At 43.5% G+C, this 24,672-nt stretch overlaps 1 protein-coding gene across 2 annotated transcripts in view; it reads left to right on the top strand.

The window, feature by feature from the left end:
• The window catches only part of trpm3 (transient receptor potential cation channel, subfamily M, member 3), a 191,646-nt gene that overhangs the window by 142,140 nt on the left and 24,834 nt on the right, over positions 1-24,672 (top strand). Inside the window, exons 9-14 of one of the 2 annotated variants that reach the window (XM_046347797.1) lie at positions 9,871-9,943; positions 12,496-12,596; positions 12,890-13,024; positions 13,392-13,442; positions 19,859-19,894; positions 20,061-20,201. In XM_046347797.1, coding sequence (XP_046203753.1) covers positions 9,871-9,943; positions 12,496-12,596; positions 12,890-13,024; positions 13,392-13,442; positions 19,859-19,894; positions 20,061-20,201 — 537 coding nt within the window. The remainder of the gene's footprint in view (positions 1-9,870; positions 9,944-12,495; positions 12,597-12,889; positions 13,025-13,391; positions 13,443-19,858; positions 19,895-20,060; positions 20,202-24,672) is intronic. The other variant, XM_046347796.1, reaches the window with a different exon arrangement.

Here is a 24,672-nt window from a genome sequence, read left to right as displayed (position 1 = left end):
TCATTCCTGTCGCATTCACAGCCATATAAGGTGATCATGGAAAACGTACCCTCAAAAATCCTGTTCATTTCCTGGTCGCTCAAACATCTTGGTTTTGCCTGTAGCTTTAGTTCTAAGGCACTCACAGTGAAAATCTTTGCAGTTCTGGAAACGTCAGAGTGTCTTCTTTCCAAAACTATCAATTCCAAGCATAGACGAGCATCTTTTCGTGACAAAATATTGCGCTTAAAACGGGCACGTGTTTTTATCCAAAAATGAAATACTGCCCCTATACTCATTTTTCAACCACTCCACAAATTTCTTGTTAATTAACAAACTATAGTTTTGAGGAGTCGGTAAGGACATCTACTTTGTGCATGACAAGTAATTTTTCCAACAATTGCTTACAGACAGATTCTTTAACTTATAATTCACTTTATCACAATTCCAGTGGGTCAGCAGTTGACATACACCAAGTTGACTGTGCCTTTAAAAAGCTTGGAAAATTCCAGAAAATTATGTCATGGATTTAGAAGCTTCTGATAGGCTAATTGACATCATTTGAGTCAATTGGAGGTATCTGTGGATGTATTTCAAGGCCTACTGTCACGACTTCTGCCGAAGTCGTTGCCTCTCCTTGTTCGGGCGGTGCTCGGCGTTCGACGTCACCGGTCTTCTAGCCATCATTGATCCTTTTTTCATTTTCCATTGGTTTTGTCTTGTCTTCCCACACACCTGTTTTCTATCCCATTCATTACCTGTTGTGTATTTAACCCTCTGTTTCCCCTCATGTCTTTGTCAGAGATTGTTTTATTGTCAGTGTAGTGTGATTGTTGTATAGGTGAGCGTCGGGGTCCTCGTACCCATGTTTGTTTGTTTATGTACGTTTAGTGTTATGGAGCACACTCCGTGGACTTTATTAAAAGACTCCATTTTACACTCCATTTGACTCTCCTGCGCCTGACTTCCCTGCCACCTATTACACCTATGCATGACACCTACCTTCAAACTCAGTGCCTCTTTCCTTAACATCATGGGACAATCAAAGGAAATCAGCTAAGACCAAATGCCTGAAGGTACCACGTTTATCTGTACAAACAATAGTACGCAAGTATAAACACCGTGGGACCATGCAGTCGTCATACCGCTCAGGAAGAAGATGCTTGCTTTCTCCTAGAGATGAACGTACATTGGTGCGAAAAGTGCAAATCAGTCCCAGAACAACAGCAAAGGACCTTGTGAAGATGCTGGAGGAAACAGGTACAAAAGTATCTATACCCACAGTAAAACGAGTCCTATATCGACATAACCTGAAAGGCTGCCCAGCAAGGAAGAAGCCACTGCCCCAAAACCACCATAAAAAAAAGCCAGACTACGGTTTGCAACAGCACATGGGGATAAAGATCGTACTTTTTGAAGAAATGTCCTCTGGTCTGATGAAACAAAAATAGAACTGTTTGGCCATAATGACCATCTTAATGTTTGAAGGAAAAGGTGGAAGCACGGGGGTGGCAGCATCATGTTGTGGGGTGCTTTGCTGCAGGAGGGACTGTTACACTTTACAAAATAGATGGCATCATGAGGTAGTAAAATTATGTGGATATATTGAAGCAACATCTCAAGACATCAGTCAGGAAGTTAAAGCTTGGTCTTCCAAATGGACAATGGCCACAAGCATACTTCCAAAGTTGTGGCAAAATGGCTTAAGGACAACAAAGTCAAGGTATTGGAGTGGCCATCACAAAGCCCTGACCTCAATCCTAAAGAAAATTTGTGGGCAGAATTGAAAAAGCGTGTGTGAGCAAAAATTCACCCAACTTATTGTGAGAAGCTTGTGGAAGGCTACCCGAAACATTTGACCCAAGATAAACAATTTAAAGGCAATGCTACCAAATACGAATTGAGTGCATGTTAACTTCTGACCCACTGGCAATATGATGAATTAAATAAAAGCTGAAATAAATCATTCTCTCTACTATTATTCTGGCGTTTCACATTCTTAAAATAAAGTGGTGATCCTAACTGACCTAAAACAGGGTCTTTTTACTGGGATTAAATGTCAGGAATTGTGAATAACTGAGTTTAAATGTATTTGGCTAAGGTGTATGTAAACTTGCACTCAAGCAAACATTTCCCTGTAGGATACAAATGAAGAAGGGGAGGGGTGTGATTCTTATTTCTGCATTAGAGGGAAATCTAAGCCCCTAGTGATGGACACTGATTGTGTGGCATTATGGTCACAAACACAGACATTCAGTGATACAGTGCACGCCTGGCACACACACACATCCTTGATTACAATGTTTTGGTTGAGCAGATGGCTTGCAGGGTTGCTTGATAGTGTCTACCATAGTGAAATTGCCATAGTCACATGGACATAGATGGTCCAGTCCAGTCCTGACTCCACAGGTCATCAATAACCTTCACTGGAATAATCTCTCCCTGACCACACACTGGCCTTCACTCATTCCCTCATTCACCCCCCCCCCAAACACACACACACACACACACACACACACAAAGACAACATACACACAACATTAACACACACATTCCAATAATCTGTTCTTATACAGGCAATGAAGACTTGGATCGATACCATCATCTAATTTACTCTCCAATTTCACCTGGAGAAAGGCCTTTCAATTACACACCATGCACTCTCTCACAGATTGACAGATTCATCCATGTAATCTCAGCATAAAAAAACGTCCCTTTTTCAGGACCCTGTCTTTCAAAGATAATTCGCAAAAATCCAAATAACATCACAGATCTTCATTGTAAAGGGTTTAAACCCTATTTCCCATGTTTGTTCAATGAACCATAAACAATGAATTAACATGCACCTGTGGAATGGTCGTTAAGACACTAACAGTATTCTGCCCTTGAGTTGCGTTCCCATGCAAAACTAGACAGATAGCTAACAACTAAGTCTTCAATAAAACTCCCAAGGCGTGACTTTTCTTGAATGAATATATTGAAAACGTTTATGTTGTGAAACTGCAAAATACAGAAAATAATATACTTTAGTGTTCAATTCACACCGACATACTGTAGCTGTACATTAAACATTTGAAGTTGCATAAATACAAAGCACGTGCTAAGGTACCATGCATCTGGCATGATGCCAAACCATATAGCTAATTGTTAACCATATGGTAATTGCTCCTTTCATTACTCTAATAATGTATAACCATCTATGTAGAATAACAAAGCATATTACACTAGAAACAGTAAAAAAACTACAGTATTGTATATTTTCCAATTCGTTTGCATGACGCATGAGCAAAGTAATACAGCTAACGACATACATTAAAGGCATTGCAATTAATGCAACCAACATTGATATGTAAGAAACTCTATCAATAACAAGATTATCATCATTAGCTAAATGCTTGAATCGAACTTACGAACAAATATTTTTCCAAGGATGAAGCGTGACAAGAAATAACTACATTGAAAGACCTGCACCGTAGGGTTGTTTGTAGCTGCTTCTATGCGTGCAAAACAAATTCTGAACTTCCTGTTTGCGCCACTAGGGGGCAAATAACACCATTGAACACAATGAAAATCCTATTTAACCATTGTAATAAAATAATCTGTTACCTTCTAACAGGATGGCAGCACAAACAGCTTACAGATGGTAGGCAATTCAGGTCACAGTTATGAAAACTTAGGACACTAAAGAGGCCTTTAAACTGACTTTGACAAACACCAAAAGAAAGATTCCCAGGGTCCCTGCTCATCTGCGTGAACATACCTTAGGCATGCTGCAAGGAGGCATGAGGACTGCAGATGTGGCCAGGGCAATAAATTGCAATGTCCGTACTGTGAGACACCTAAGACAGCGCTACAGGGAGACAGGACAGACAGACCACGTGTAACATCACCTGCACAGGATCGGTACATCTGAACATCACACCTGCGGGACAGGTGCAGGATGGCAACAAGAACTGCCCGAGTTACACCAGGAACACACAATCCCTCCATCAGTGCTCAGACTGTCCGCAATAGGCTGAGAGAGGCTGGACTGAGAGCTTGTAGGCCTGTTGTAAGGCAGGTCCTCACCAGACATCACCTATGGGTACAAACCCACCGTCGCTGGACCAGACAGGACTGGCAAAAAGTGCTCTTCACTAACGAGTAGTGGTTTTGTCTCACTAGGAGTGATGGTCGGATCCGCGTTTATCGTCGAAGGAATGAGTGTTACAACGAGGACTGTACTCTGGAGCAGGATCAATTTGGAGGTGGCGGGTCCGTCATGGTCTGGGGCGGTGTGTCACAGAATCATCGGACTGAGCTTGTTGTCATTGCAGATCATCTCAACGCTGTGCGTTACAGGGAAGACATCCTCCTCCCTCATGTGGTACCCTTCCTGCAGGCTCATCCTGACATGACCCTCCAGCATGACAATGCCACCAGCCGTACAGCTCATTCTGTGCGTGATTTCCTGCACGACAGGAATGTCAGTGTTTTTCCATGGCCAGCGATGAGCCCAGATCTCAATCCCATTGAGCACGTCTGGGACCTGTTGGATCAGAGGGTGAGGGCAGGGCCATTCCTCCCAGAAATGTCCGGGAACTTGCAGGTGCCTTGGTGGAAGAGTGGGGTAACATCTCACAGCAAGAACTGGCAAATCTGGTGCAGTCCATGAGGAGGACATGCACTGCAATACTTAATGCAGCTGGTGGTCACACCAGATACTGACTGTTACTTTTGATTTTGGAACTTGTTCAGTTTATGTCCCAGTTGTTGAATCTTGTTATGTTCATACAAATAAGTTTGCTGAAAATAAATGCAGTAGACAGTGAGAGGAGGTTTCTTTTTTTTTTGCTGGGTTTATATCATGCAGTTGATATAGTATGCAGATACTTACATTATTCACACATTAAACACAATAATTAATATTCATACACAGACTCATGTAGAGACCGTAGAGATAGATAGAGAGTACTGTTTGCAAAATAACCTGTTTTTGCATTGACATTGCCATTGAGGACTTCCAATGGATTAAGGACAGATCACAAAATGATATGCAGGTCATCAGGAGGGATCAACCAATGAACTATACTTGTGAGAAAACATTCCATAACTGCAGGTGGCAGTAAACCACTAACCTGTATACCTGTTCAAACAACACACCTCAGGTAGCAGTTTATTTATCAACTCATAGACTTAGTAGAAGAAGAACATTCACTACTTTAAAATGGAGATGCCTCAATGGCGCTGCTCACACACACCATGATGGGGCAGATACAAAGATGTGTCATCTAACAACGTTTATGGTAGAGGTACACAGGACAAGAGATAACCCTAACACACACATACAGTATGCCCATTTCTCTCGCTCCAGGAGATCACACAGCCCATTCCAAGGGGACAATGTGTGTCATCTCAGTAGCGGAAAAATAATGAACGAGCTAGCGTCTAAATAATGTTTGAGTTAAATTATTTGACATTTCTCTCGCATCTTTGTTGTCTGAAGGGCTTTTTAAAAAATAGAGAGAAAGAAAGGGAGAGAAGGAGAGAGAGAGAGATACTATATTGCATCATCGCCTGAGGGGAGCCGGGAGTGAAAGCCAGCTGAAATCCTGGTGCTCCACCAAATGAAGCCATGTATAGGAGGAGATGGGTTTGGCGATGTGATGGAGGGGAAAGGGAGAAGGATAGAGGGATTAGAGGAATAGATTTATGACCATGTGGCGGGGTTTTTTAGTGCGCTCTGGCATTGCGAACACGCAGCTCATACATGGAGCTGCAAGGTGCCCTTCACACACATGTCATCATGCGACAAAATCTGGAGGAACTGCCGCATTCCCTCCCTCCTTCCCGGTCTCCTACTCCCTCTCTCTTTTACCCTCCTTCTGCTTTCCCTCCCTCCTTCCCAGTCTCCTACTCCCTCTCTCTTTTACCCTCCCTCTGCTTTCCCTCCCTCCTTCCCGGTCTCCTACTCCCTCTCTCTTTTACCCTCCTTCTGCTTTCCCTGCCTCCTTCCCGGTCTCCTACTCCCTCTCTCTTTTACCCTCCTTCTGCTTTCCCTCCCTCCTTCCCGGTCTCCTACTCCCTCTCTCTTTTACCCTCCTTCTGCTTTCCCTCCCTCCTTCCCGGTCTCCTACTCCCTCTCTCTTTTACCCTCCTTCTGCTTTCCCTCCCACCTTCCCGGTCTCCTACTCCCTCTCTCTTTTACCCTCCTTCTGCTTTCCCTCCCTCCTTCCGGGTCTCCTACTCCCTCTCTCTTTTACCCTCCTTCGGCTTTCCGTCCCTCCTTCCCGGTCTCCTACTCCCTCTCTCTTTTACCCTCCCTCTGCTTTCCCTCCCTCCTTCCCGGTCTCCTACTCCCTCTCTCTTTTACCCTCCTTCTGCTTTCCCTCCCTCCTTCCCAGTCTCCTACTCCCTCTCTCTTTTACCCTCCCTCTGCTTTCCCTCCCTCCTTCCCGGTCTCCTACTCCCTCTCTCTTTTACCCTCCTTCTGCTTTCCCTGCCTCCTTCCCGGTCTCCTACTCCCTCTCTCTTTTACCCTCCTTCTGCTTTCCCTCCCTCCTTCCCGGTCTCCTACTCCCTCTCTCTTTTACCCTCCTTCTGCTTTCCCTCCCTCCTTCCCGGTCTCCTACTCCCTCTCTCTTTTACCCTCCTTCTGCTTTCCCTCCCACCTTCCCGGTCTCCTACTCCCTCTCTCTTTTACCCTCCTTCTGCTTTCCCTCCCTCCTTCCGGGTCTCCTACTCCCTCTCTCTTTTACCCTCCTTCGGCTTTCCGTCCCTCCTTCCCGGTCTCCTACTCCCTCTCTCTTTTACCCTCCCTCTGCTTTCCCTCCCTCCTTCCCGGTCTCCTACTCCCTCTCTCTTTTACCCTCCCTCTGCTTTCCCTCCCTCCTTCCCGGTCTCCTACTCCCTCTCTCTTTTACCCTCCTTCTGCTTTCCCTCCCTCCTTCCCGGTCTCCTACTCCCTCTCTCTTTTACCCTCCCTCTGCTTTCCCTCCCTCCTTCCCGGTCTCCTACTCCCTCTCTCTTTTACCCTCCCTCTGCTTTCCCTCCCTCCTTCCCGGTCTCCTACTCCCTCTCTCTTTTACTCTCCTTCTGCTTTCCCTCCCTCCTTCCCGGTCTCCTACTCCCTCTCTCTTTTACCCTCCTTCTGCTTTCCCTCCCTCCTTCCCGGTCTCCTACTCCCTCTCTCTTTTACTCTCCCTCTGCTTTCCCTCCCTCCTTCCCGGTCTCCTACTCCCTCTCTCTTTTACCCTCCCTCTGCTTTTCCCTCCCTCCTTCCCGGTCTCCTACTCCCTCTCTCTTTTACCCTCCTTCTGCTTTCCCTCCCTCCTTCCCGGTCTCCTACTCCCTCTCTCTTTTACCCTCCTTCTGCTTTCCCTCCCTCCTTCCCGGTCTCCTACTCCCTCTCTCTTTTACCCTCCCTCTGCTTTCCCTCCCTCCTTCCCGGTCTCCTACTCCCTCTCTCTTTTACCCTCCCTCTGCTTTCCCTCCCTCCTTCCCGGTCTCCTACTCCCTCTCTCTTTTACCCTCCCTCTGCTTTCCCTCCCTCCTTCCCGGTCTCCTACTCCCTCTCTCTTTTACCCTCCCTCTGCTTTCCCTCCCTCCTTCCCGGTCTCCTAATCCCTCTCTCTTTTACCCTCCCTCTGCTTTCCCTCCCTCCTTCCCGGTCTCCTACTCCCTCTCTCTTTTACCCTCCCTCTGCTTTCCCTCCTTCCCGGTCTCCTACTCCCTCTCTCTTTTACCCGCTCCTCTGCTTTCCCTCCCTCCTTCCCGGTCTCCTACTCCCTCTCTCTTTGACCCTCCTTCTGCTTTCCCTCCCTCCTTTCCGGTCTCCTACTCCCTCTCTCTTTTACCCTCCCTCTGCTTTCCCTCCCTCCTTCCCGGTCTCCTACTCCCTCTCTCTTTTACCCTCCCTCTGCTTTCCCTCCCTCCTTCCCGGTCTCCTACTCCCTCTCTCTTTTACCCTCCCTCTGCTTTCCCTCCCTCCTTCCCGGTCTCCTACTCCCTCTCTCTTTTACCCGCTCCTCTGCTTTCCCTCCCTCCTTCCCGGTCTCCTACTCCCTCTCTCTTTTACCCTCCCTCTGCTTTCCCTCTCTCCTTCCCGGTCTCCTACTCCCTCTCTCTTTTACCCTCCTTCTGCTTTCCCTCCCTCCTTCCCGGTCTCCTACTCCCTCTCTCTTTTACCCTCCTTCTGCTTTCCCTCCCTCCTGCCCGGTCTCCTACTCCCTCTCTCTTTTACCCTCCCTCTGCTTTCCTTCCCTCCTTCCCGATCTCCTACTCCCTCTCTCTTTTACCCTCCCTCTGCTTTCCCTCCCTCCTTCCCGGTCTCCTACTCCCTCTCTCTTTTACCCTCCTTCTGCTTTCCCTCCCTCCTTCCCGGTCTCCTACTCCCTCTCTCTTTTACCCTCCTTCTGCTTTCCCTCCCTCCTTCCCGGTCTCCTACTCCCTCTCTCTTTTACCCTCCCTCTGCTTTCCCTCCCTCCTTCCCGGTCTCCTACTCCCTCTCTCTTTTACCCTCCCTCTGCTTTCCCTCCCTCCTTCCCGGTCTCCTACTCCCTCTCTCTTTTACCCTCCCTCTGCTTTCCCTCCCTCCTTCCCGGTCTCCTACTCCCTCTCTCTTTTACCCTCCCTCTGCTTTCCCTCCCTCCTTCCCGGTCTCCTAATCCCTCTCTCTTTTACCCTCCCTCTGCTTTCCCTCCCTCCTTCCCGGTCTCCTACTCCCTCTCCCTTTTACCCTCCCTCTGCTTTCCCTCCTTCCCGGTCTCCTACTCCCTCTCTCTTTTACCCGCTCCTCTGCTTTCCCTCCCTCCTTCCCGGTCTCCTACTCCCTCTCTCTTTGACCCTCCTTCTGCTTTCCCTCCCTCCTTTCCGGTCTCCTACTCCCTCTCTCTTTTACCCTCCCTCTGCTTTCCCTCCCTCCTTCCCGGTCTCCTACTCCCTCTCTCTTTTACCCTCCCTCTGCTTTCCCTCCCTCCTTCCCGGTATCCTACTCCCTCTCTCTTTTACCCTCCCTCTGCTTTCCCTCCCTCCTTCCCGGTCTCCTACTCCCTCTCTCTTTTACCCGCTCCTCTGCTTTCCCTCCCTCCTTCCCGGTCTCCTACTCCCTCTCTCTTTTACCCTCCCTCTGCTTTCCCTCCCTCCTTTCCGGTCTCCTACTCCCTCTCTCCCACTGTCTTGCTTTGTGCCCTTCTTTTTTTCTTGCCTAGTGTACAGTACTATACTGTACTATACTGTACTATACTATACTGTACTCCACAAAAGGGTCTCCAGTCACTATAGAGCTCACTCACTCACTCACTCACTCACTCACTCACTCACTCACTCACTCACTCACTCACTCACTCACTCACTCACTCACCACCTCCTCTCTCTCTCTCTCTCTCTCTCTCTCTCTCTCTCTCTCTCTCTCTCTCTCTCTCTCTCTCTCTCTCTCTCTCTCTCTCTCTCTCTCTCTCTCTCTCTCTCTATCTATTCCATTTTATCTCTCCCCTTCTTTTCTACTGGGACCACACTTCATACAAGCTACATTACACTGTTTGTAATAAAGTGAGTCAGCTAGGAAACATATTGTACAATCATCTGTTCAGAACTTCATGAAACATCTTAGTCATTTACAGACGCTTTCTAATCCCATGTATCAAAATCACTGCGCTATGACGTGACTGGTTTATTTACAGTGCTAATTATCTCTATGGGTAAAAACACTTCATTCAGCAAGCAAGAAAGAAATAGACTCGTGATGAATAATGATGTACAGATTACATACATATTATATTCATATCTCTCTCTCTCTCTCTCTCTCTCTCTCTCTCTCTCTCTCTCTCTCTCTCTCTCTCTCTCTCTCTCTCTCTCTCTCTCTCTCTCTCTCTCTCTCTCTTCCACTTTATTTTCTCTCTCTGTCTGTATCAGATAACAGTTTTTCGGATGGGGTCTGAAGGACACCAGGACATTGACCTGGCCATTCTCACTGCTCTGCTTAAAGGTAATTGTCTGCGTGCGTGTGCATGTGAATGTGTTCGTATTCCATGAGTTCCCTTCAGTGGTAACCTTAGGGAATTCTCTCTGTTTCTCTGTGTATCCTGGGAAGTTAAAAGGAGGATATTAATTAATTTCAGAAAGCTTTCCTCCTGCTGAGGCCCCAATTACAGTTTCATCTACCAAAGCATACCTCCATGGTCCTTTACAAGGTCCTTTGCAAGGCACGAGGAGGAGATAACCCACACAAGAATACATGAACACAAACACAGGTAACACACACTATGATACACAAACACCACACAGAAAACACACACTACAATCTAATAAAAAAGACCTGTCCCCATTTTTTCGGCTGTCCCCATAGGAGAACCCTTTTTGGTTCCATGTAGAAACTCATGTGTGAAATTGTTTGAAGTTGAACCCAAAATGGTTCTACCTGGAACCAAAAAGGGTTCTTTAAAGGGTTCAACTATGGGGACAGCCAAAGAACCCTTTTAGGTTCTATATAGCACCTTTTTTTCTTAGAGTTTAGGATACACAAACACAGTTTCCTGTTCTTAGCTCAGGACTATCTTTCAATAGTGGAGGTGCATAAAACTGTCGGCCCCTATGCACTTACCACAAATTCCTTGTTTTCTTCACCATGTTGAACATTACTCTCCATTACTATGTTTTAATTCAACCGAAGAGGTAGATTGTGCAGATTCTTTGCCAAATTGAAACATAGTTTCGCCGTAGTTTAAAAACTCAGGGGATAGTGCTAAAACAAGGACGTCATATCTACATTTTGCCATTTTAAAACTTTTGCCATTGCCCAAATCCAGTTCGAAAACACTCTGACTAGAACCATTTCAACAATACAGCAATTTTAGGAAATCGTTTTCTACAGTGATTTTCCATACATGCACACTATATAAACACAGGCCCCTTAAGTCAGACAGTTGGCTTCAGAAGGTAATGAAACAAAAGCCTCATGTCTCCTACACGCTGCCAAGAAATAATGCATTTTTGGCAGCCTGTAAGAGACATGATTAACTCTATGCATCTATCTCACTCACACTCGTTCTTTTTTGCATCTTCTATTCATATCTCTCTGTCCATCTCCCTCTCTGTGAGAGATCTCTCTATCTGACATGGACTGTCACAAGCATGACCAGTAAAGAGTACAGACGTCATTATGCATACTGTGTCTTTTTAGAGCGAGAGTGAGAGAAAGATTGTGATTGTGTGAGAGATAGTGACACAGGGAAACAGAGAGGGAGAGAGAGGGAAAGAGAGACAGTAATTGATGAACTATGTCGGAAGGAGTCCATAAACTCCAGCGACTACAGAACTGTGGAGAGCTAAGCTATTTAAGTGCTAAACGCCAGCAGTCCCTTTTAAAAATACTTATTTATTAAACTCCTATTACACTAGTCTGCATCTCATTTCCAAGCTCTGTTAAAGCAACTCATTACCAAGCTCTGTTAAAGCATCTCATTACCAAGCTCTGTTAAAGCATCTCATTACCAAGCTCTGTTAAAGCATCTCATTACCAAGCTCTGTTAAAACATCTCATTACCAAGCTCTGTTAAAGCATCTCATTACCAAGCTCTGTTAAAGCATCTCATTACCAAGCTCTGTTAAAGCATCTCATTACCAAGCTCTGTTAAAACATCTCATTACTAAGCTCTGTTAAAACATCTCATTACTAAGCTCTGTTAAAACATCTCATTACCAAGCTCTGTTAAAACATCTCATTACCAAGCTCTGTTAAAGCATCTCATTACCAAGCTCTGTTAAAACATCTCATTACTAAGCTCTGTTAAAACATCTCATTACTAAGCTCTGTTAAGAATCTCAACCACTAGGGGTGGCAGGTAGCCTAGTGGTTAGAGCGTTGCTCCAGTAACTGAAAGGTTGCAAGATCAAATCCCTTAGCTGACAAGGTGAAAATCTCTCATTCTGCCCCTGAACAAGGCAGTTAACCCACTGTTCCTAGGCTGTCATTGAAATTAAGAGTTTGTTCTTAACTGACTTGTCTAGTTAAAGGTAAAATTACTTAGCTCTGTTATTAAAGCATCTAATTTCCAAGCTCTGTTAAAGCTCCCATTCTTAATCCTGTGCAGTAGCTCTGCTGACCTGCTGAGTAAAACTGTCAGTCGTCATAAAAGGTGTGCAGACGCAACCTTTCCTCCTGTTTGAGTTTGCAAACTACTGGTTAAAGTGCTTTTCGCAAAACAATTTATCACGCCACAGACGACTTGACAAATGTCCTTTCTCAAAAATAAAGTAAGTGGTAGGTATCGGAGGACAAGAACAAGCTGTCCTTTAATAAGAACAACCGCACAAATACAGCTATCTCCTTTTTGCTTGCTGAACAATGATGTTTTGCCCTTCCAATAAAAAATAAGTAAATACCTCCATCCACCTCCAGCAAGAGAAGTATAAATGTATGAGTTTGAGATTGTAGTCGGCGACTTCAGACTGACTGATCTAAAAATCACCTTGCATCCTAAAAAACAACAATATGTAGATCAAGTGAAAACAAGTGATGCTCTCTGTTCGTCCTCCTAGGAGCCAACGCATCGGCTCCTGACCAGCTCAGCCTGGCCCTGGCCTGGAACCGAGTAGACATCGCTCGCAGTCAAATCTTCATCTATGGACAACAGTGGCCTGTAAGACTCAGCCTCACTTCCTACTTTACAGTATAGACTACAGCACTGTGCAATGGATCATGAAGTTATTGTACTTAGAGTTTAGGGAGCGTTTAGTTCTATATTACCCACAGCAGTGGCCTGAAAGATCCAGCCTGTAACTTATCACTTCCTTGTTTACAATATAGACTACAGACAGCACTCTCCAAGTGAAAATGTGAACATATCCTCTATCAATCAGGATTTAGGTTGCATTTCTCAATGGTTAACTCTGAGTTGACTGACTGGCTGTGCCTTCCCTGTTGGTACGGTAGGTGGGTTCTCTGGAGCAGTCTATGCTGGATGCCCTGGTGCTGGACAGAGTGGACTTCGTCAAGCTGCTGATCGAGAACGGAGTGAGCATGCATCGCTTCCTCACTCTCTCCAGATTGGAGGAGCTCTACAACACGGTACTACACTGCACGGCGGACAGCGTTGAACTCTCTGTATTTCAATCCAGTGTTTTTGTAACTGCTCCAACCCCTGGTGGGTGTAGAACACAAGTTGTATGTCACTATTACTTCTATACTCTCTCCTGGTGAGTCTGTTAGAATAATGAAATGGTAACTCTGCGCTGTATGTACAATTATGCATTCATTCCTAAAGCCTTTATAACAGCTACATAAGACATTGTAGCATCCGTCGTAGGTGGTTATTATCAACAATGACATAATACTATGCCTACAGTGTGGTACTTTATTCAAGTGAGCCGTCTGTCATAGCTCCACAACGTCCTGGAGGCCGTGGACTAAACTCTGCTTCTGTTTGCTTTGTCAGAGACATGGACCATCCAACACTCTATACCACCTGGTCAGAGACGTCAAAAAGGTACGCTTATCGTGTACAGTAAGTGTGTGTGACTGCGTAGGCGTTTGTGGGAATGTTTGCTTGTGTGTGAATGCAAGTCCAGCAAATGCCTTATTTGTCTAGACTTGTCTTGCTTTTGTTTGCAGAGTGTCTGTAGCTCTGTAGATTGCTATTGTTGCTAACGGCGCATCGAGGAGACGGCTTTTCTCCTTTTCAGCTGGGGTTACAGCAGTGGCTGCTTAGAGCTGTCTCTACCAGTGGAGGCTGGTGGGAGGAGCTATAGGCGGACTGGCTCATTGTAATGTCTGGAATGGAATCAATGTAATGGAGTCAAACGTGGGGTTTTCATATGTTTGGTGTGTTTGATAACGTTCCATTTATGACCATTCCAGCCATTACAATGAGCCTGTCCTCCTATAGCTCCTCCCACCAGCCTTCACTGGTCTCTACCCCTCCCATCACTCTTTCTTTTGCTCTGTACACACTCACTCCCATACAAATCCAATCCATTATTACTCCACTTGGGTCCAATGTGTATTATGTATCCGTATGCACACTAACCCTGCACTGTTGGAACGTATAGTAGTCTTGCATCTCTGACATTAAACCGGGGAAAAACACTCCTGAAAGCAAATGTGCACAGTATTCCAGGCTACTTCCAATTGTAGCTGTCACAGTTCACTTAGCCTTGACACAATTATTTAAAATGAGCTGCCATTATGTATTGCTATCTCTCTGCAATTGACACCAAATTGGGTGTCTCATTGAGGAGTGAGTGTGTACAACATGCCATTCATTATGGAGAGTTAGTCTGAGATTAGACTGTTGACTGTATATGAGGCATTACTTTTTCTCCTACTCTCTGCCTGTGTCTGTCTTGCTTGTTCCTTAGCCCTCTAATACTGATACCTCATTCTATTCTATAATATACAAAAGCCACTAATATTTTACGATAACTTTCATGAACAAGCCTTTATGCTTGTAATTGCTTGCATTATAAATGTTATACATGTTTATGATTTGTAAGGATAATAATACTAATGGCTTATAAATGCATATAAATGTGTATAATGTTTACAAATAGTGGACTGCTATTAATAGTTTATAAACATTTTATAAATTTTATGTCATACAAATTATGCCAATGTTACCCAAAATCCTTTAGATAATTCTATGACAGAACTACAGTACCATGTAACAAAACAAATGTACAAAAATGTTCTTCCTTAACTTGAGATGATGACCCATTACGCTCTTGATCTTCCTTTAGTGAAAGCTCAAAGAAGGTCATAGGTCAGCAGCATCTGTATTTAGTTCTGATAATTAGAATCATAGTTGATTACAGTAACATGTGCTCCTATGGGAGAGCTGTAGAGGTTACTGGAGGTCATGGTGTAATCATCCCTTATTTAACAGTTCCCATAACTCCCTTAGCTCTGTAGGCAGGGTGAGGACCGTACAGGCACTTCGGAGGATTGGACTAATGAGTCTTGTGCACACACACATGCTCAACACACATAACCAAGCAACACGCACACACGCACGCATACACACATATACCAATAAATGGATATTGGAATATACAGTACCAATCAAAAGTTTGGACACACCTACTCATTCAAGGGTCTTTCTTTCTTTTTTACTATTTTCTTCATTGTAGAATAATAGTGGAGACATCAAAACTATGAAATAACACATATGGAATCATGTAATAACCAAAAAAGTTTTAAACAAATTCAAATATATTTTATATTTGAGATTCTTCAAAGTAGACACCCTTTGCCTTGATGACAGATTTGCACATGGCTGGCATTCTCTCAGCCAGCTTCACCTGGAATGCTTTTCCAACTGTCTTGAAGGAGTTCCCACATATCCTGAGCACTTGTTGGCTGCTTTTCCTTCACTCTGCGGTCCAACTCATCCCAAACCATCTCAATTGGGTGGAGGTCAGGTGATTGTGGAGGCCAGGCAATCTGATCCAGCACTCCATCACTCTCCTTCTTGGTCAAATAGCCCTTACACAGCCTGGAGGTGAGTTTAGGGTCATTGTCCTGTTGAAAAACCAATGATACTCCCCTTAAGCACAAACCAGATGGGATGGCGTATCGCTGCAGAATGCTGTGGTAGCCATGCTGGTTAAGTGTGCCTTGAATTCTAAATAAATCACAGACATTGTCACCAGCAAGGCACCTCCACACCATCACACCTCCTCCTCCATGCTTCACGGTGGGAACCACATATGCGGAGATCCTCCTTTCACCTACTCTGCGTCTCACAAAGACATGGCGGTTGGAACCAAAAATCTCCAATTTGGACTCATCAGACCACAGATTTCTAATGTCCATTGCTCATGTTTCTTGGCCTAAGCAAGTCTCTTATTATTATTGATGTCCTTTAGCAGAGTTCTTATTTTGCAGCAAATCGACCATGAAGGCCTGATTAAAGCAGTCTCCTCTGAACAGTTGATGTTGAGATGTGTCTGTTACTTGAACTCTGTGAAGCATTTATTTGGGCTTTAATTTTTTGAGGCTGGTAACTCTAATGAACTTATCCTCTGCAGCAGAGGTAACTCTGGGTCTTCTATTCCTGTGGCGGTCCTCATGAGAGCCAGTTTCATCCTAGCGCTTGATGATTTTTGTGACTGCACTTGAAGAAACTTTCAAAGTTCTTGACATTTTCCAGATTGACGGACCTTAATATCTTAAAGTAATGATGGACTGTCGATTCTCTTTGCTTATTTGAGCTGTTCTTGCCATGATATGGACTTGGTCTTTTACCAAATAGGGCTATCTTCTGTATACCACCCTTACCTTGTCACAACACAAGCGATTGGCTCAAACGCATTAAGAAGGAAAGAAATTCCACAAATTTACACACCTGTTATTTGAAATGCATTCAAGGTGACTACCACATGAAGATTGTTGAGAGAATGCCAAGGGTGTACAAAGGTGTCATCAAGGCAAAGGGTGGCTACTTTGAAGAATCTCAAATATTAAATATATATTTTTTAAATTACACTTTTTTGGTTAATAGATGATTCCATATGTGTTATTTCATAGTTTTGATGTCTTCACTATTATTCTACAATGTAGAAAATAGTAAAAATAAAGAAAAACCCTGGAATGAGTAAGTGAGTCCAAACTTTTGACTGGTACTGTATATACTATCTATTAGTTATTTATATTTTATCAAATTAAAACGTATGATAAAGCTCACACAAACCATAGAGCATGGCGGTTTAGGCTTTTGCCCAATATCTGTGTTTTTATTCTCTTCCTCTTGTCTTGCTGTGTGAAGGTGTGGTATTGAGTGTGTGGAATTGGTGTGCAGTATAGTAGGATGCATTGCTTTAATCAGGATGGCCCAAACATCCTGTCCTCTTCCCCTGTTCTCTCTCTGGAGGAAATCTTAGACTATCATTGGTTATGTCATGATTCTCCACACATTTTAGTTTTTAAAGCATTGAATTTATGTAAGCATAAAGCATCGGGCGGCAGCGTAGCCTAGTGGTTAGAGCGTTGGACTAGCAACCGGAAGGTTGCGAGTTCAAACCCCCGAGCTGACAAGGTGCAAATCTGTCGTTCTGCCCCTGAACAGGCAGTTAACCCACTGTTCCCAGGCCGTCATTGAAAATAAGAATTTGTTCTTAACTGACTTGCCTGGTTAAATAAAGGTTAAAAAAAATCAAATAAAAAAAATGAAGGGACACCATCTTTAAGTCCACGAGAGGGAGTGTGCAACTGCTATTGGCTTTAGTGTGTAACTTTGGCCCCTGAACTCTAACCCTTGGATCCTCTGGTGCTGGAATAAGTCAACATGACATTACTTGGACTGATGAAACTAGCTGACATCTCTTGGCTTACTGCATGACTGCAGTTGTGTACAGGCTTTTGTACCTAGCATCATAAAAGCAAGTTGAGGTGTTACAGCTTTTTACAATAAAAGTTAATCAGTTAGTATATATAGCGTGGTTCCAAATAAAATATATAACATTTTACTTGTTAAACAAAATCTCTTTCCCTGAGCAACTGTATTAGTATAAAATAATACTACATATTTTTTGTTGTTGCATACAAAATAGTTTATAAGGTAATTTTTGCTCATCTTTATCAAGGGTATCAATCATTTCGGACCCACTGTACAATGGCCCCAATGCAAACAACTGAAGATAAAGGAGAAGGGCACTGCAATTATTATGCCGTATGGGAGGTGTTAACCTTGTTAAAACTGACACACCCAGGGTGACATTTTGTGAAGAAACCACACCTGCCTACAAAATGCATGTCACGGCTGGCTGAAGGACTGGACCAAGGTGCAGCATGGTAAGCGCACATTTTAACTTTATTTAAAAATGACGCCGACAAAACGAAGAACAAAACACCAACCGTGAAGCTTTGGGCTATGTGCCCTGAACAACTACAAATCGTGAAGCTTTGGGCTATGTGCCCTGAACAACTACAAACCGTGAAGCTTTGGGCTATGTGCCCTGAACAACTACAAACCGTGAAGCTTTGGGCTATGTGCCCTGAACAACTACAAACCGTGAAGCTTTGGGCTATGTGCCCTGAACAAATACAAACCATGAAGCTTTGGTCTATGTGCCCTGAACAACTACTAAGTTAACTTCCCACAAAACAAAACAAATGGGAGAAAAGGGTACCTAAGTATGGTTCTCAATCAGAGACAACGATATAGCGCTGTCCCTGATTGAGAACCATACCAGGCCAAGACATAGAAATACAAAACATAGATTTTAAAAAAGGACATAGAATGCCCACCCTAGTCACACCCTGGCCTAACCAAAATAGAGATTAAAAAGCCTCTCTGTGGCCAGGGCGTGACAATGCAGAGTTAAACATTCTGAGTGAACCTGTTTTGTGCTTTTCCTTTATCTGCAATTGATTGACATGGGGGCCTATACCTAATCAATGTGATTGCCGCTACTGTGTACAACCGTATGAGCGTGTAAGCAGACACGGTAAACAAATATCATTTATTTTCGTTCAACTACTTTAGGTGTGTTGGACTGAGCTTGTTTGGTGCACTGGAACCAATACAATAGCTAGTTCCATACAGGCAAACCTTGCCCATATGGAATTTCAGACATGCTTGATTTAACGCTCAAAATATTTGACAGGAAATAAATAATATTTGTATTCAGGTCTCGGCATCATAAAAATATATATATATATATAAAAAATATATATGCCATTTAGCGGACGCTTTTATCCAAAGCGACTTACAGTCATGTGTGCATACATTCTACGTATGGGTGGTCCCGGGAATCGAACCCACTACCCTGGCGTTACAAGCGCCATGCTCTACCAACTGAGCTACAGAAGGACCGTGTAAGTGCACCTCTAGAACCCCAGAGTGATGGTGAGGTCAGCTCAATCATTGTAGGGATAGTTTGTTTGAAGGGAGCAGCAGACCAGTGCTCTGACATGGTAATAGATGTAGCCAATAATGTAGCCAACATGGGATAGAGTATGTTCACCCAGCAAGGTTTAGAACGTTCTATGTAGAGGACGGGGAACGGCATAGTGCTGCGTTTAATCGGAACTTGTGTGGAAAAACACAAGCGCATCCTCCTTGGGAGTTCTCCCACTTCAAAGGGTTTGCCTCTGAGCTTTGGCTGGATAACTGAGGCTTTACTGGGATAACAGAAACAAAATAGAGTACGTTTTGATGGGGCATATAGGGAGCTTCCCACTAAAGTAACCAGGGGCAGTGGATGAGATGGTCCGTAGATGTATGATAATTGGCCCAGATCTAAGGAGCAGCGGGAGCCCAACTACCCTTTTTCCCGCTCACCAGCCTCCACTGGTTTGGACCTAATGGCCTCCTGGTAAATTACAGTGGGCTCATAGAGTTCTGCCTACTAGCTGAAGTGGATGATGAAGGCCTATTTTTAACAAGAAACGTCTCTCATTTGTTCTCCTTTTATCCTCATCTTCAGACTTCTGGTTGTCTCTCTCTTCCAGCACTGAACCCCTGATAAGATCTGGTCATATATTACATATGCAAATTAGTACATAGCAATCAGACAAATTAAGTAAGCATTGATCTGATTTTTACATTTTTCCATTTCCTCACGATTAGTATTTTTCCATCTTCTCCTTAACCTTTTCCCTATTTTCATGGTCTCCCTCTTCCTCCTACCTCCTTGACTCCTCCACCCCTCTCCTCTCAGAGTACAGTATACTGACGTCGATCTCAGTGCTGTTGAAATAACCTAAGTTAAACTGAGCTAAATTATGATAAATTAAGCTAAGCTAAACTGCTAAATTAAGCTAAGCTAACTTCATTTAAATTAAGCTAAGGTCATTTAAATTAGGTTAGGTTATAAACTCTGTGATCTTATCTGGGGGTCTGTGTCTCCCATCTCTCCTTGGCCTTGTGCTGTATACTCACTGACCTTGTGTGCTCTTTCCAAGCAAGAATATCCAGGGTTCAGTTGGATCTACTTCAAGGTGAATCAACTAATCACCTATTCTTTTTAGCACAAAACAAATGTGTGTGAATGTGTGACGTGAAGTGTGTATGATTTGTGTGTGTTGTTTTCTCTTCCTTTCACCTTCTTATGCTCAACTGTCGTGGGAGTGTGCGGCGTGGTCTCACCAATTTCTCGGTCCCCAGGGTAACCTCCCACCAGATTACCGCATTAGTCTCATTGACATTGGATTGGTCATCGAGTACTTGATGGGCGGAGCTTACCGATGCAACTACACCAGGAAGAGGTTTAGAACGCTGTATCATAACCTCTTTGGACCCAAACGAGTGAGTGGCAGACCAGCTTTACACTTTCCTATTCTGTAAATGAAACAGTGCCTTCAGATAGTATTCACACCCCTATACTTTTTCCACATGTAGTTGTGCTACAGCCTGGGTTTAAAATGTATTAAATTAATTAATTAAATTAAGATTATTACACTGGCCTACAACCCATGATGTTAAAGTGGAATTAATTCAAATAATAGATCATGAAAAGCTAAAATGTCTTGAGTCAGTAGAGTTAAAGATAAGATAAAAATGTAATAAAAATAGAAATAGTAACACAAGGAATAAATAAACAGTGAATAACGAATAAAAATAACAAGTAAAAATAGCATGGCTATATACAGGAAGTAGAAAATAACATGGCTATATACAGAGAGTACCAGTACCAAGTCGATGTGCAGGTGAACGAGGTAATTGAGGTAGCTATGTACTGTACATATAGGTAGGGGTAAAGTGACTAGGCAACCGGATAGATAATAGACAGTAGCAGCAGCGTATGTCATGAGTGTGAATGTGTGTGTGTGTAGGTAGAGTCCAGTGTGTGTGCATGGAGTCAATGCAAGGGAGTTAGTGCAAAAAAGGGTCAATGCAGGTAGTCCAGGTAGCCATTTGATTAGCTATTTATGTCCTGAATACAAAGCATTATGTTTGGGGCCAATAATCCAACACAGCACATCACTGAGTGCCACTATTCATATTTTCAAGCATGGTGGTGTCTGCATCATGTTATGGGTATGATTGTCATTGGCAAGGACTAGGGAGTTTTTTATGAGAAAAATAAACGGAATTGAGCTAAGCACAGGCAAAATCCTGGAGGAAAACCTAGTCCAGTCTTCTTTCTAACAGACAATGGGAGAAAAAAAAAGATCTTTCAGCAGGACAATAACCTAAAATACAAGGCCAAATATACACTGGAGTTGCTTACTAATACAACACTGAATGCTCCTGAGTGGCCTAGTTACAGTTTTGACTTAAATTGGCTTGAAAATCTATGGCGAGACGTAAAATGTCTGTCTAGCAATCATCAACAACAGATTTAAAGAATAGTGTGCAATTATTGTTCAATCCAAGTGTGCCAAGCTCTTAGAGACTTACCCAGAAAGACACTTTTGTAAATGCTGCCAAAGGGGATTCTAACATGTTTTGACCCAGGGGGTCAAATATTTATCTAATCAAGACATATTAGTGTTTTATTTTACATGTATTTTTTCTTCCACTTTGACATTACAGAGTATTTTGTGTAAATCGTTGACAAAAAAAATCACAATGAAATCCATTTTAATCCCATTTTTTCTAACACAACAAAATGTGGAAAAAGTCAAGGGGAGTGAATACTTATTGAAGGCACAGTATGTGCATAAATGTCAATGACTGTATACATAGTAAGTGGAAAAAGCCATCGATCACGTGACACCATTCATATGTGGGGACTCAATAGCGCATTGATCCAAATGAAGTCGGTTAAGATAGCGTCTCATGGAGACATAACATACACAGTTTGACCTACTCCAGGAAGTGACCTTGCAGGCTAGCTCAGTGCTGCTCCCTCTCATTGATGAACTCAAGTTGAAGGCTGACCGGGGTACTGAAAGGTGCCATTAGCAACTAAATTATCCTTATCACCTCTTCTGTGTGAGATTGTCAAATAATCGGTTAAATGACATACATATTGGCATCATGATTGTCTTCAAAAAATAATTATATTTACACGAAGTTTGACCACGAAGATTAAACTTTTTCCATTCACTATAATTAAGGATCCTGTTTTCTGCTAACAATGTCTGCAGTACCGCAGTCGGCCGTGAACTTTCGTAGCTTCAATGAGTGGGGACAGTTGTTGTCCCCGATGTTTACCATGTCTACTTGTCTCTGTGGGCTCAATTGAATCAAACCTGCATTGCAGTATTTATGCAGAAGCTCTTTTTCCCATGTTCAAATAAACTAACTGACTGGTCTTAGGTACTATATACAAACCTACAACTACTAACCTGGTGGACTCACCTCATGTAGGCTTTCAGTTTTCAGAAGAAGAAGAGAAGCATGTGTCCATGTGGGATGACGTTTGTAAAGAAATACACTGTATTGATTTTGCTATGGCAGGTTTAATTCCAGCCCATGTGTCTGTGTCTTTGTGTATGTGTGATGGATATGAGGCTGAACTGAATGCTTGTGTGTGTGAGCTGTGAGGGTATGATACGCAATGTGTGGGATTAGGTTTTGACTAACGGTAGTGGGTTGTGTTGTTTTTTTGTCAGTTTATTCGGGGCTGAATGCAGGTGATGGGATGGTTTGTCGCTTGTTCAGACTGAACAGTTAAAGAAGGTACTGCTGTGTGGACAGGTGCTCTGTAGTAACAGAAACACAAACTGACAAGCCAACTGAAAGCCAACCCGAGCCTCACTTTTGGAGTGATGGAAATGTGGTACTTAATGAACCTGTTTTTTGTATGATCAAAGGTTCTGTAAATGAATATGAATAACTATGCAGTCCCTCTGAATGCAGGATGTACATGCATGTCACTCTAACTGGAACCTGCACTAGGGATACGGCCTCATTTTCACACTCTGCATCTCTCACACACTGCTAATAGAAAGCAGTGCTGAACTGCACTACATTATACTGTTAGGAACAATGGCTGTGAGATAGAAAGGAGATATTTTATTGTTGATTGTGCTGTTTCAAGGCCTCCTGCAAGACAAGGCTCCTTAAAGAACAGTGGAACAATCCACGATAGAAGGACCATTGTGTAGAGCAGGATTTTCCAACCCTGTTCATGGAGAGCTACCATCCTATAGGTTTTCACTCCGACCCTGTTCCTGGAGAGCTACCATCCTATAGGTTTTCACTCCGACCCTGTTCCTGGAGAGCTACCGTCCTATAGGTTTTCACTCCGACCCTGTTCCTGGAGAGCTACCGTCTGTAGGTTTTCACTCCGACCCAAGTCTAGCGCACCTGATTCACATAATTAGCTGGTTGATAAACTGAATCAGGTCAGTTAAAACTGGGGTTAGAGCAAAAACGTACAGGAGGGTAGCTCTCCAGGAATAGGGTTGGAGAGCCCTGGTGTAGAGCAAAGACTATTCCAGCAGTGTGTGTGTGTGTGTGTGTGTGTGTGTGTGTGTGTGTGTGTGTGTGTGTGTGTGTGTGTGTGTGTGTGTGTGTGTGTGTGTGTGTGTGTGTGTGTGTGTGTGTGTGTGTGTGTGTGTGTGTGTGTGTGTGTGTGTGTGTGTGTGTAAAAAAGAGAGACAGAGGATGCAAGAAGAAGAGGTAGCCATCTAGCTTATCTTTGATCTGTTTTGAAAAGATTTGGGCACACTGACAGTCTCATGTTAGATAAAACAGCAGTGGGAAAGCTGGCACGCACACACACAAACACAGACACACACAGTGGTAGGAACACAGCCTTGAAATAGACGCAGATATCAACATCCCCACAGGAGGCCTGAGTTATTTTACCAGCAGTTGGGGAAGTAGATCACATGATGTCTGATGAATACATAATTCATACACGGCCTGCTTTAATACGCCTTAGAGGGCCTTCCGCTGCATGGAACTCCACTTGGCCAGCCTTGCCCTCACACACAAACACACACCGATGAAAGAGAGCAGGTTACGGTAACAGGTTACTTCACTGAAGAAAAATAGAAATGCAACATGTAAATGTTGGTTCCATGTTTCATGAGCTGAAATAAAAAAAATCCCCAAAATGTATGTACAAAAAGCAGATTTTTTTCTTAAATTTTGTGTACACATGTGTTTACATCCCTGTTAGTGAGCATTTCTCCTTTGCCAAGATAGTCCTTTCACCTAACAGGTGTGGCATATCAAGAAGCTGATTAAACATTATGATCATTACACAGGTGCACCTTGTGCTGGGGACAATTAAAGGTATTTTAAAAATGTGCAGTTTAGTCATATAACACCATTCCACAGATGTCTCAAGTTTTAAGGCAATGTTAATTTCTCTACCATTAGCTGCTTACAATATTGTTTTAGAGAAATTGGAAGTACGTCCAACTGGCCTTATAACCACAGACCACGTGTAACCACGCCAGCCCAGGACCTCCACATCTGGATTCTTCACCTTTGGGATCGTCTGAAGGGGGGTGCACTGAGGAGTATTTCTGTCTGTAATGAAGCCATTTTGTGGCGACAAACTCATTTGGATTGGCTGGGCCTGGCTCCCCAGTGGATGCCATCCAAGGCCCACCCATGGTTGCACCCCTGCTCAGTCATGTGAAATCCATAAATTAGGGCCATAAAAAAAATTACTTCAACTGTAACTCAGTACAATCTTTGAAATTGCTGCTTGTTGCGTTTATATTTTTGTTCAGTATATCTAAAGACAACTGTTAATCTAGGTTAATGGTTATAATCTATCTGGAACAGGTTACTGTCTGGTCTAGAACAAGTTACTGTTAATCTGGAACAGGTTACTGTCTGGTCTACAACAGGTTACTGTTAATCTAGA

Source organism: Oncorhynchus gorbuscha, linkage group LG04 (genome assembly GCF_021184085.1).
Source record: "Oncorhynchus gorbuscha isolate QuinsamMale2020 ecotype Even-year linkage group LG04, OgorEven_v1.0, whole genome shotgun sequence".
NCBI classification, from domain to species: domain Eukaryota; kingdom Metazoa; phylum Chordata; class Actinopteri; order Salmoniformes; family Salmonidae; genus Oncorhynchus; species Oncorhynchus gorbuscha.
This window is presented reverse-complemented; position numbering and strand designations above follow the sequence as displayed.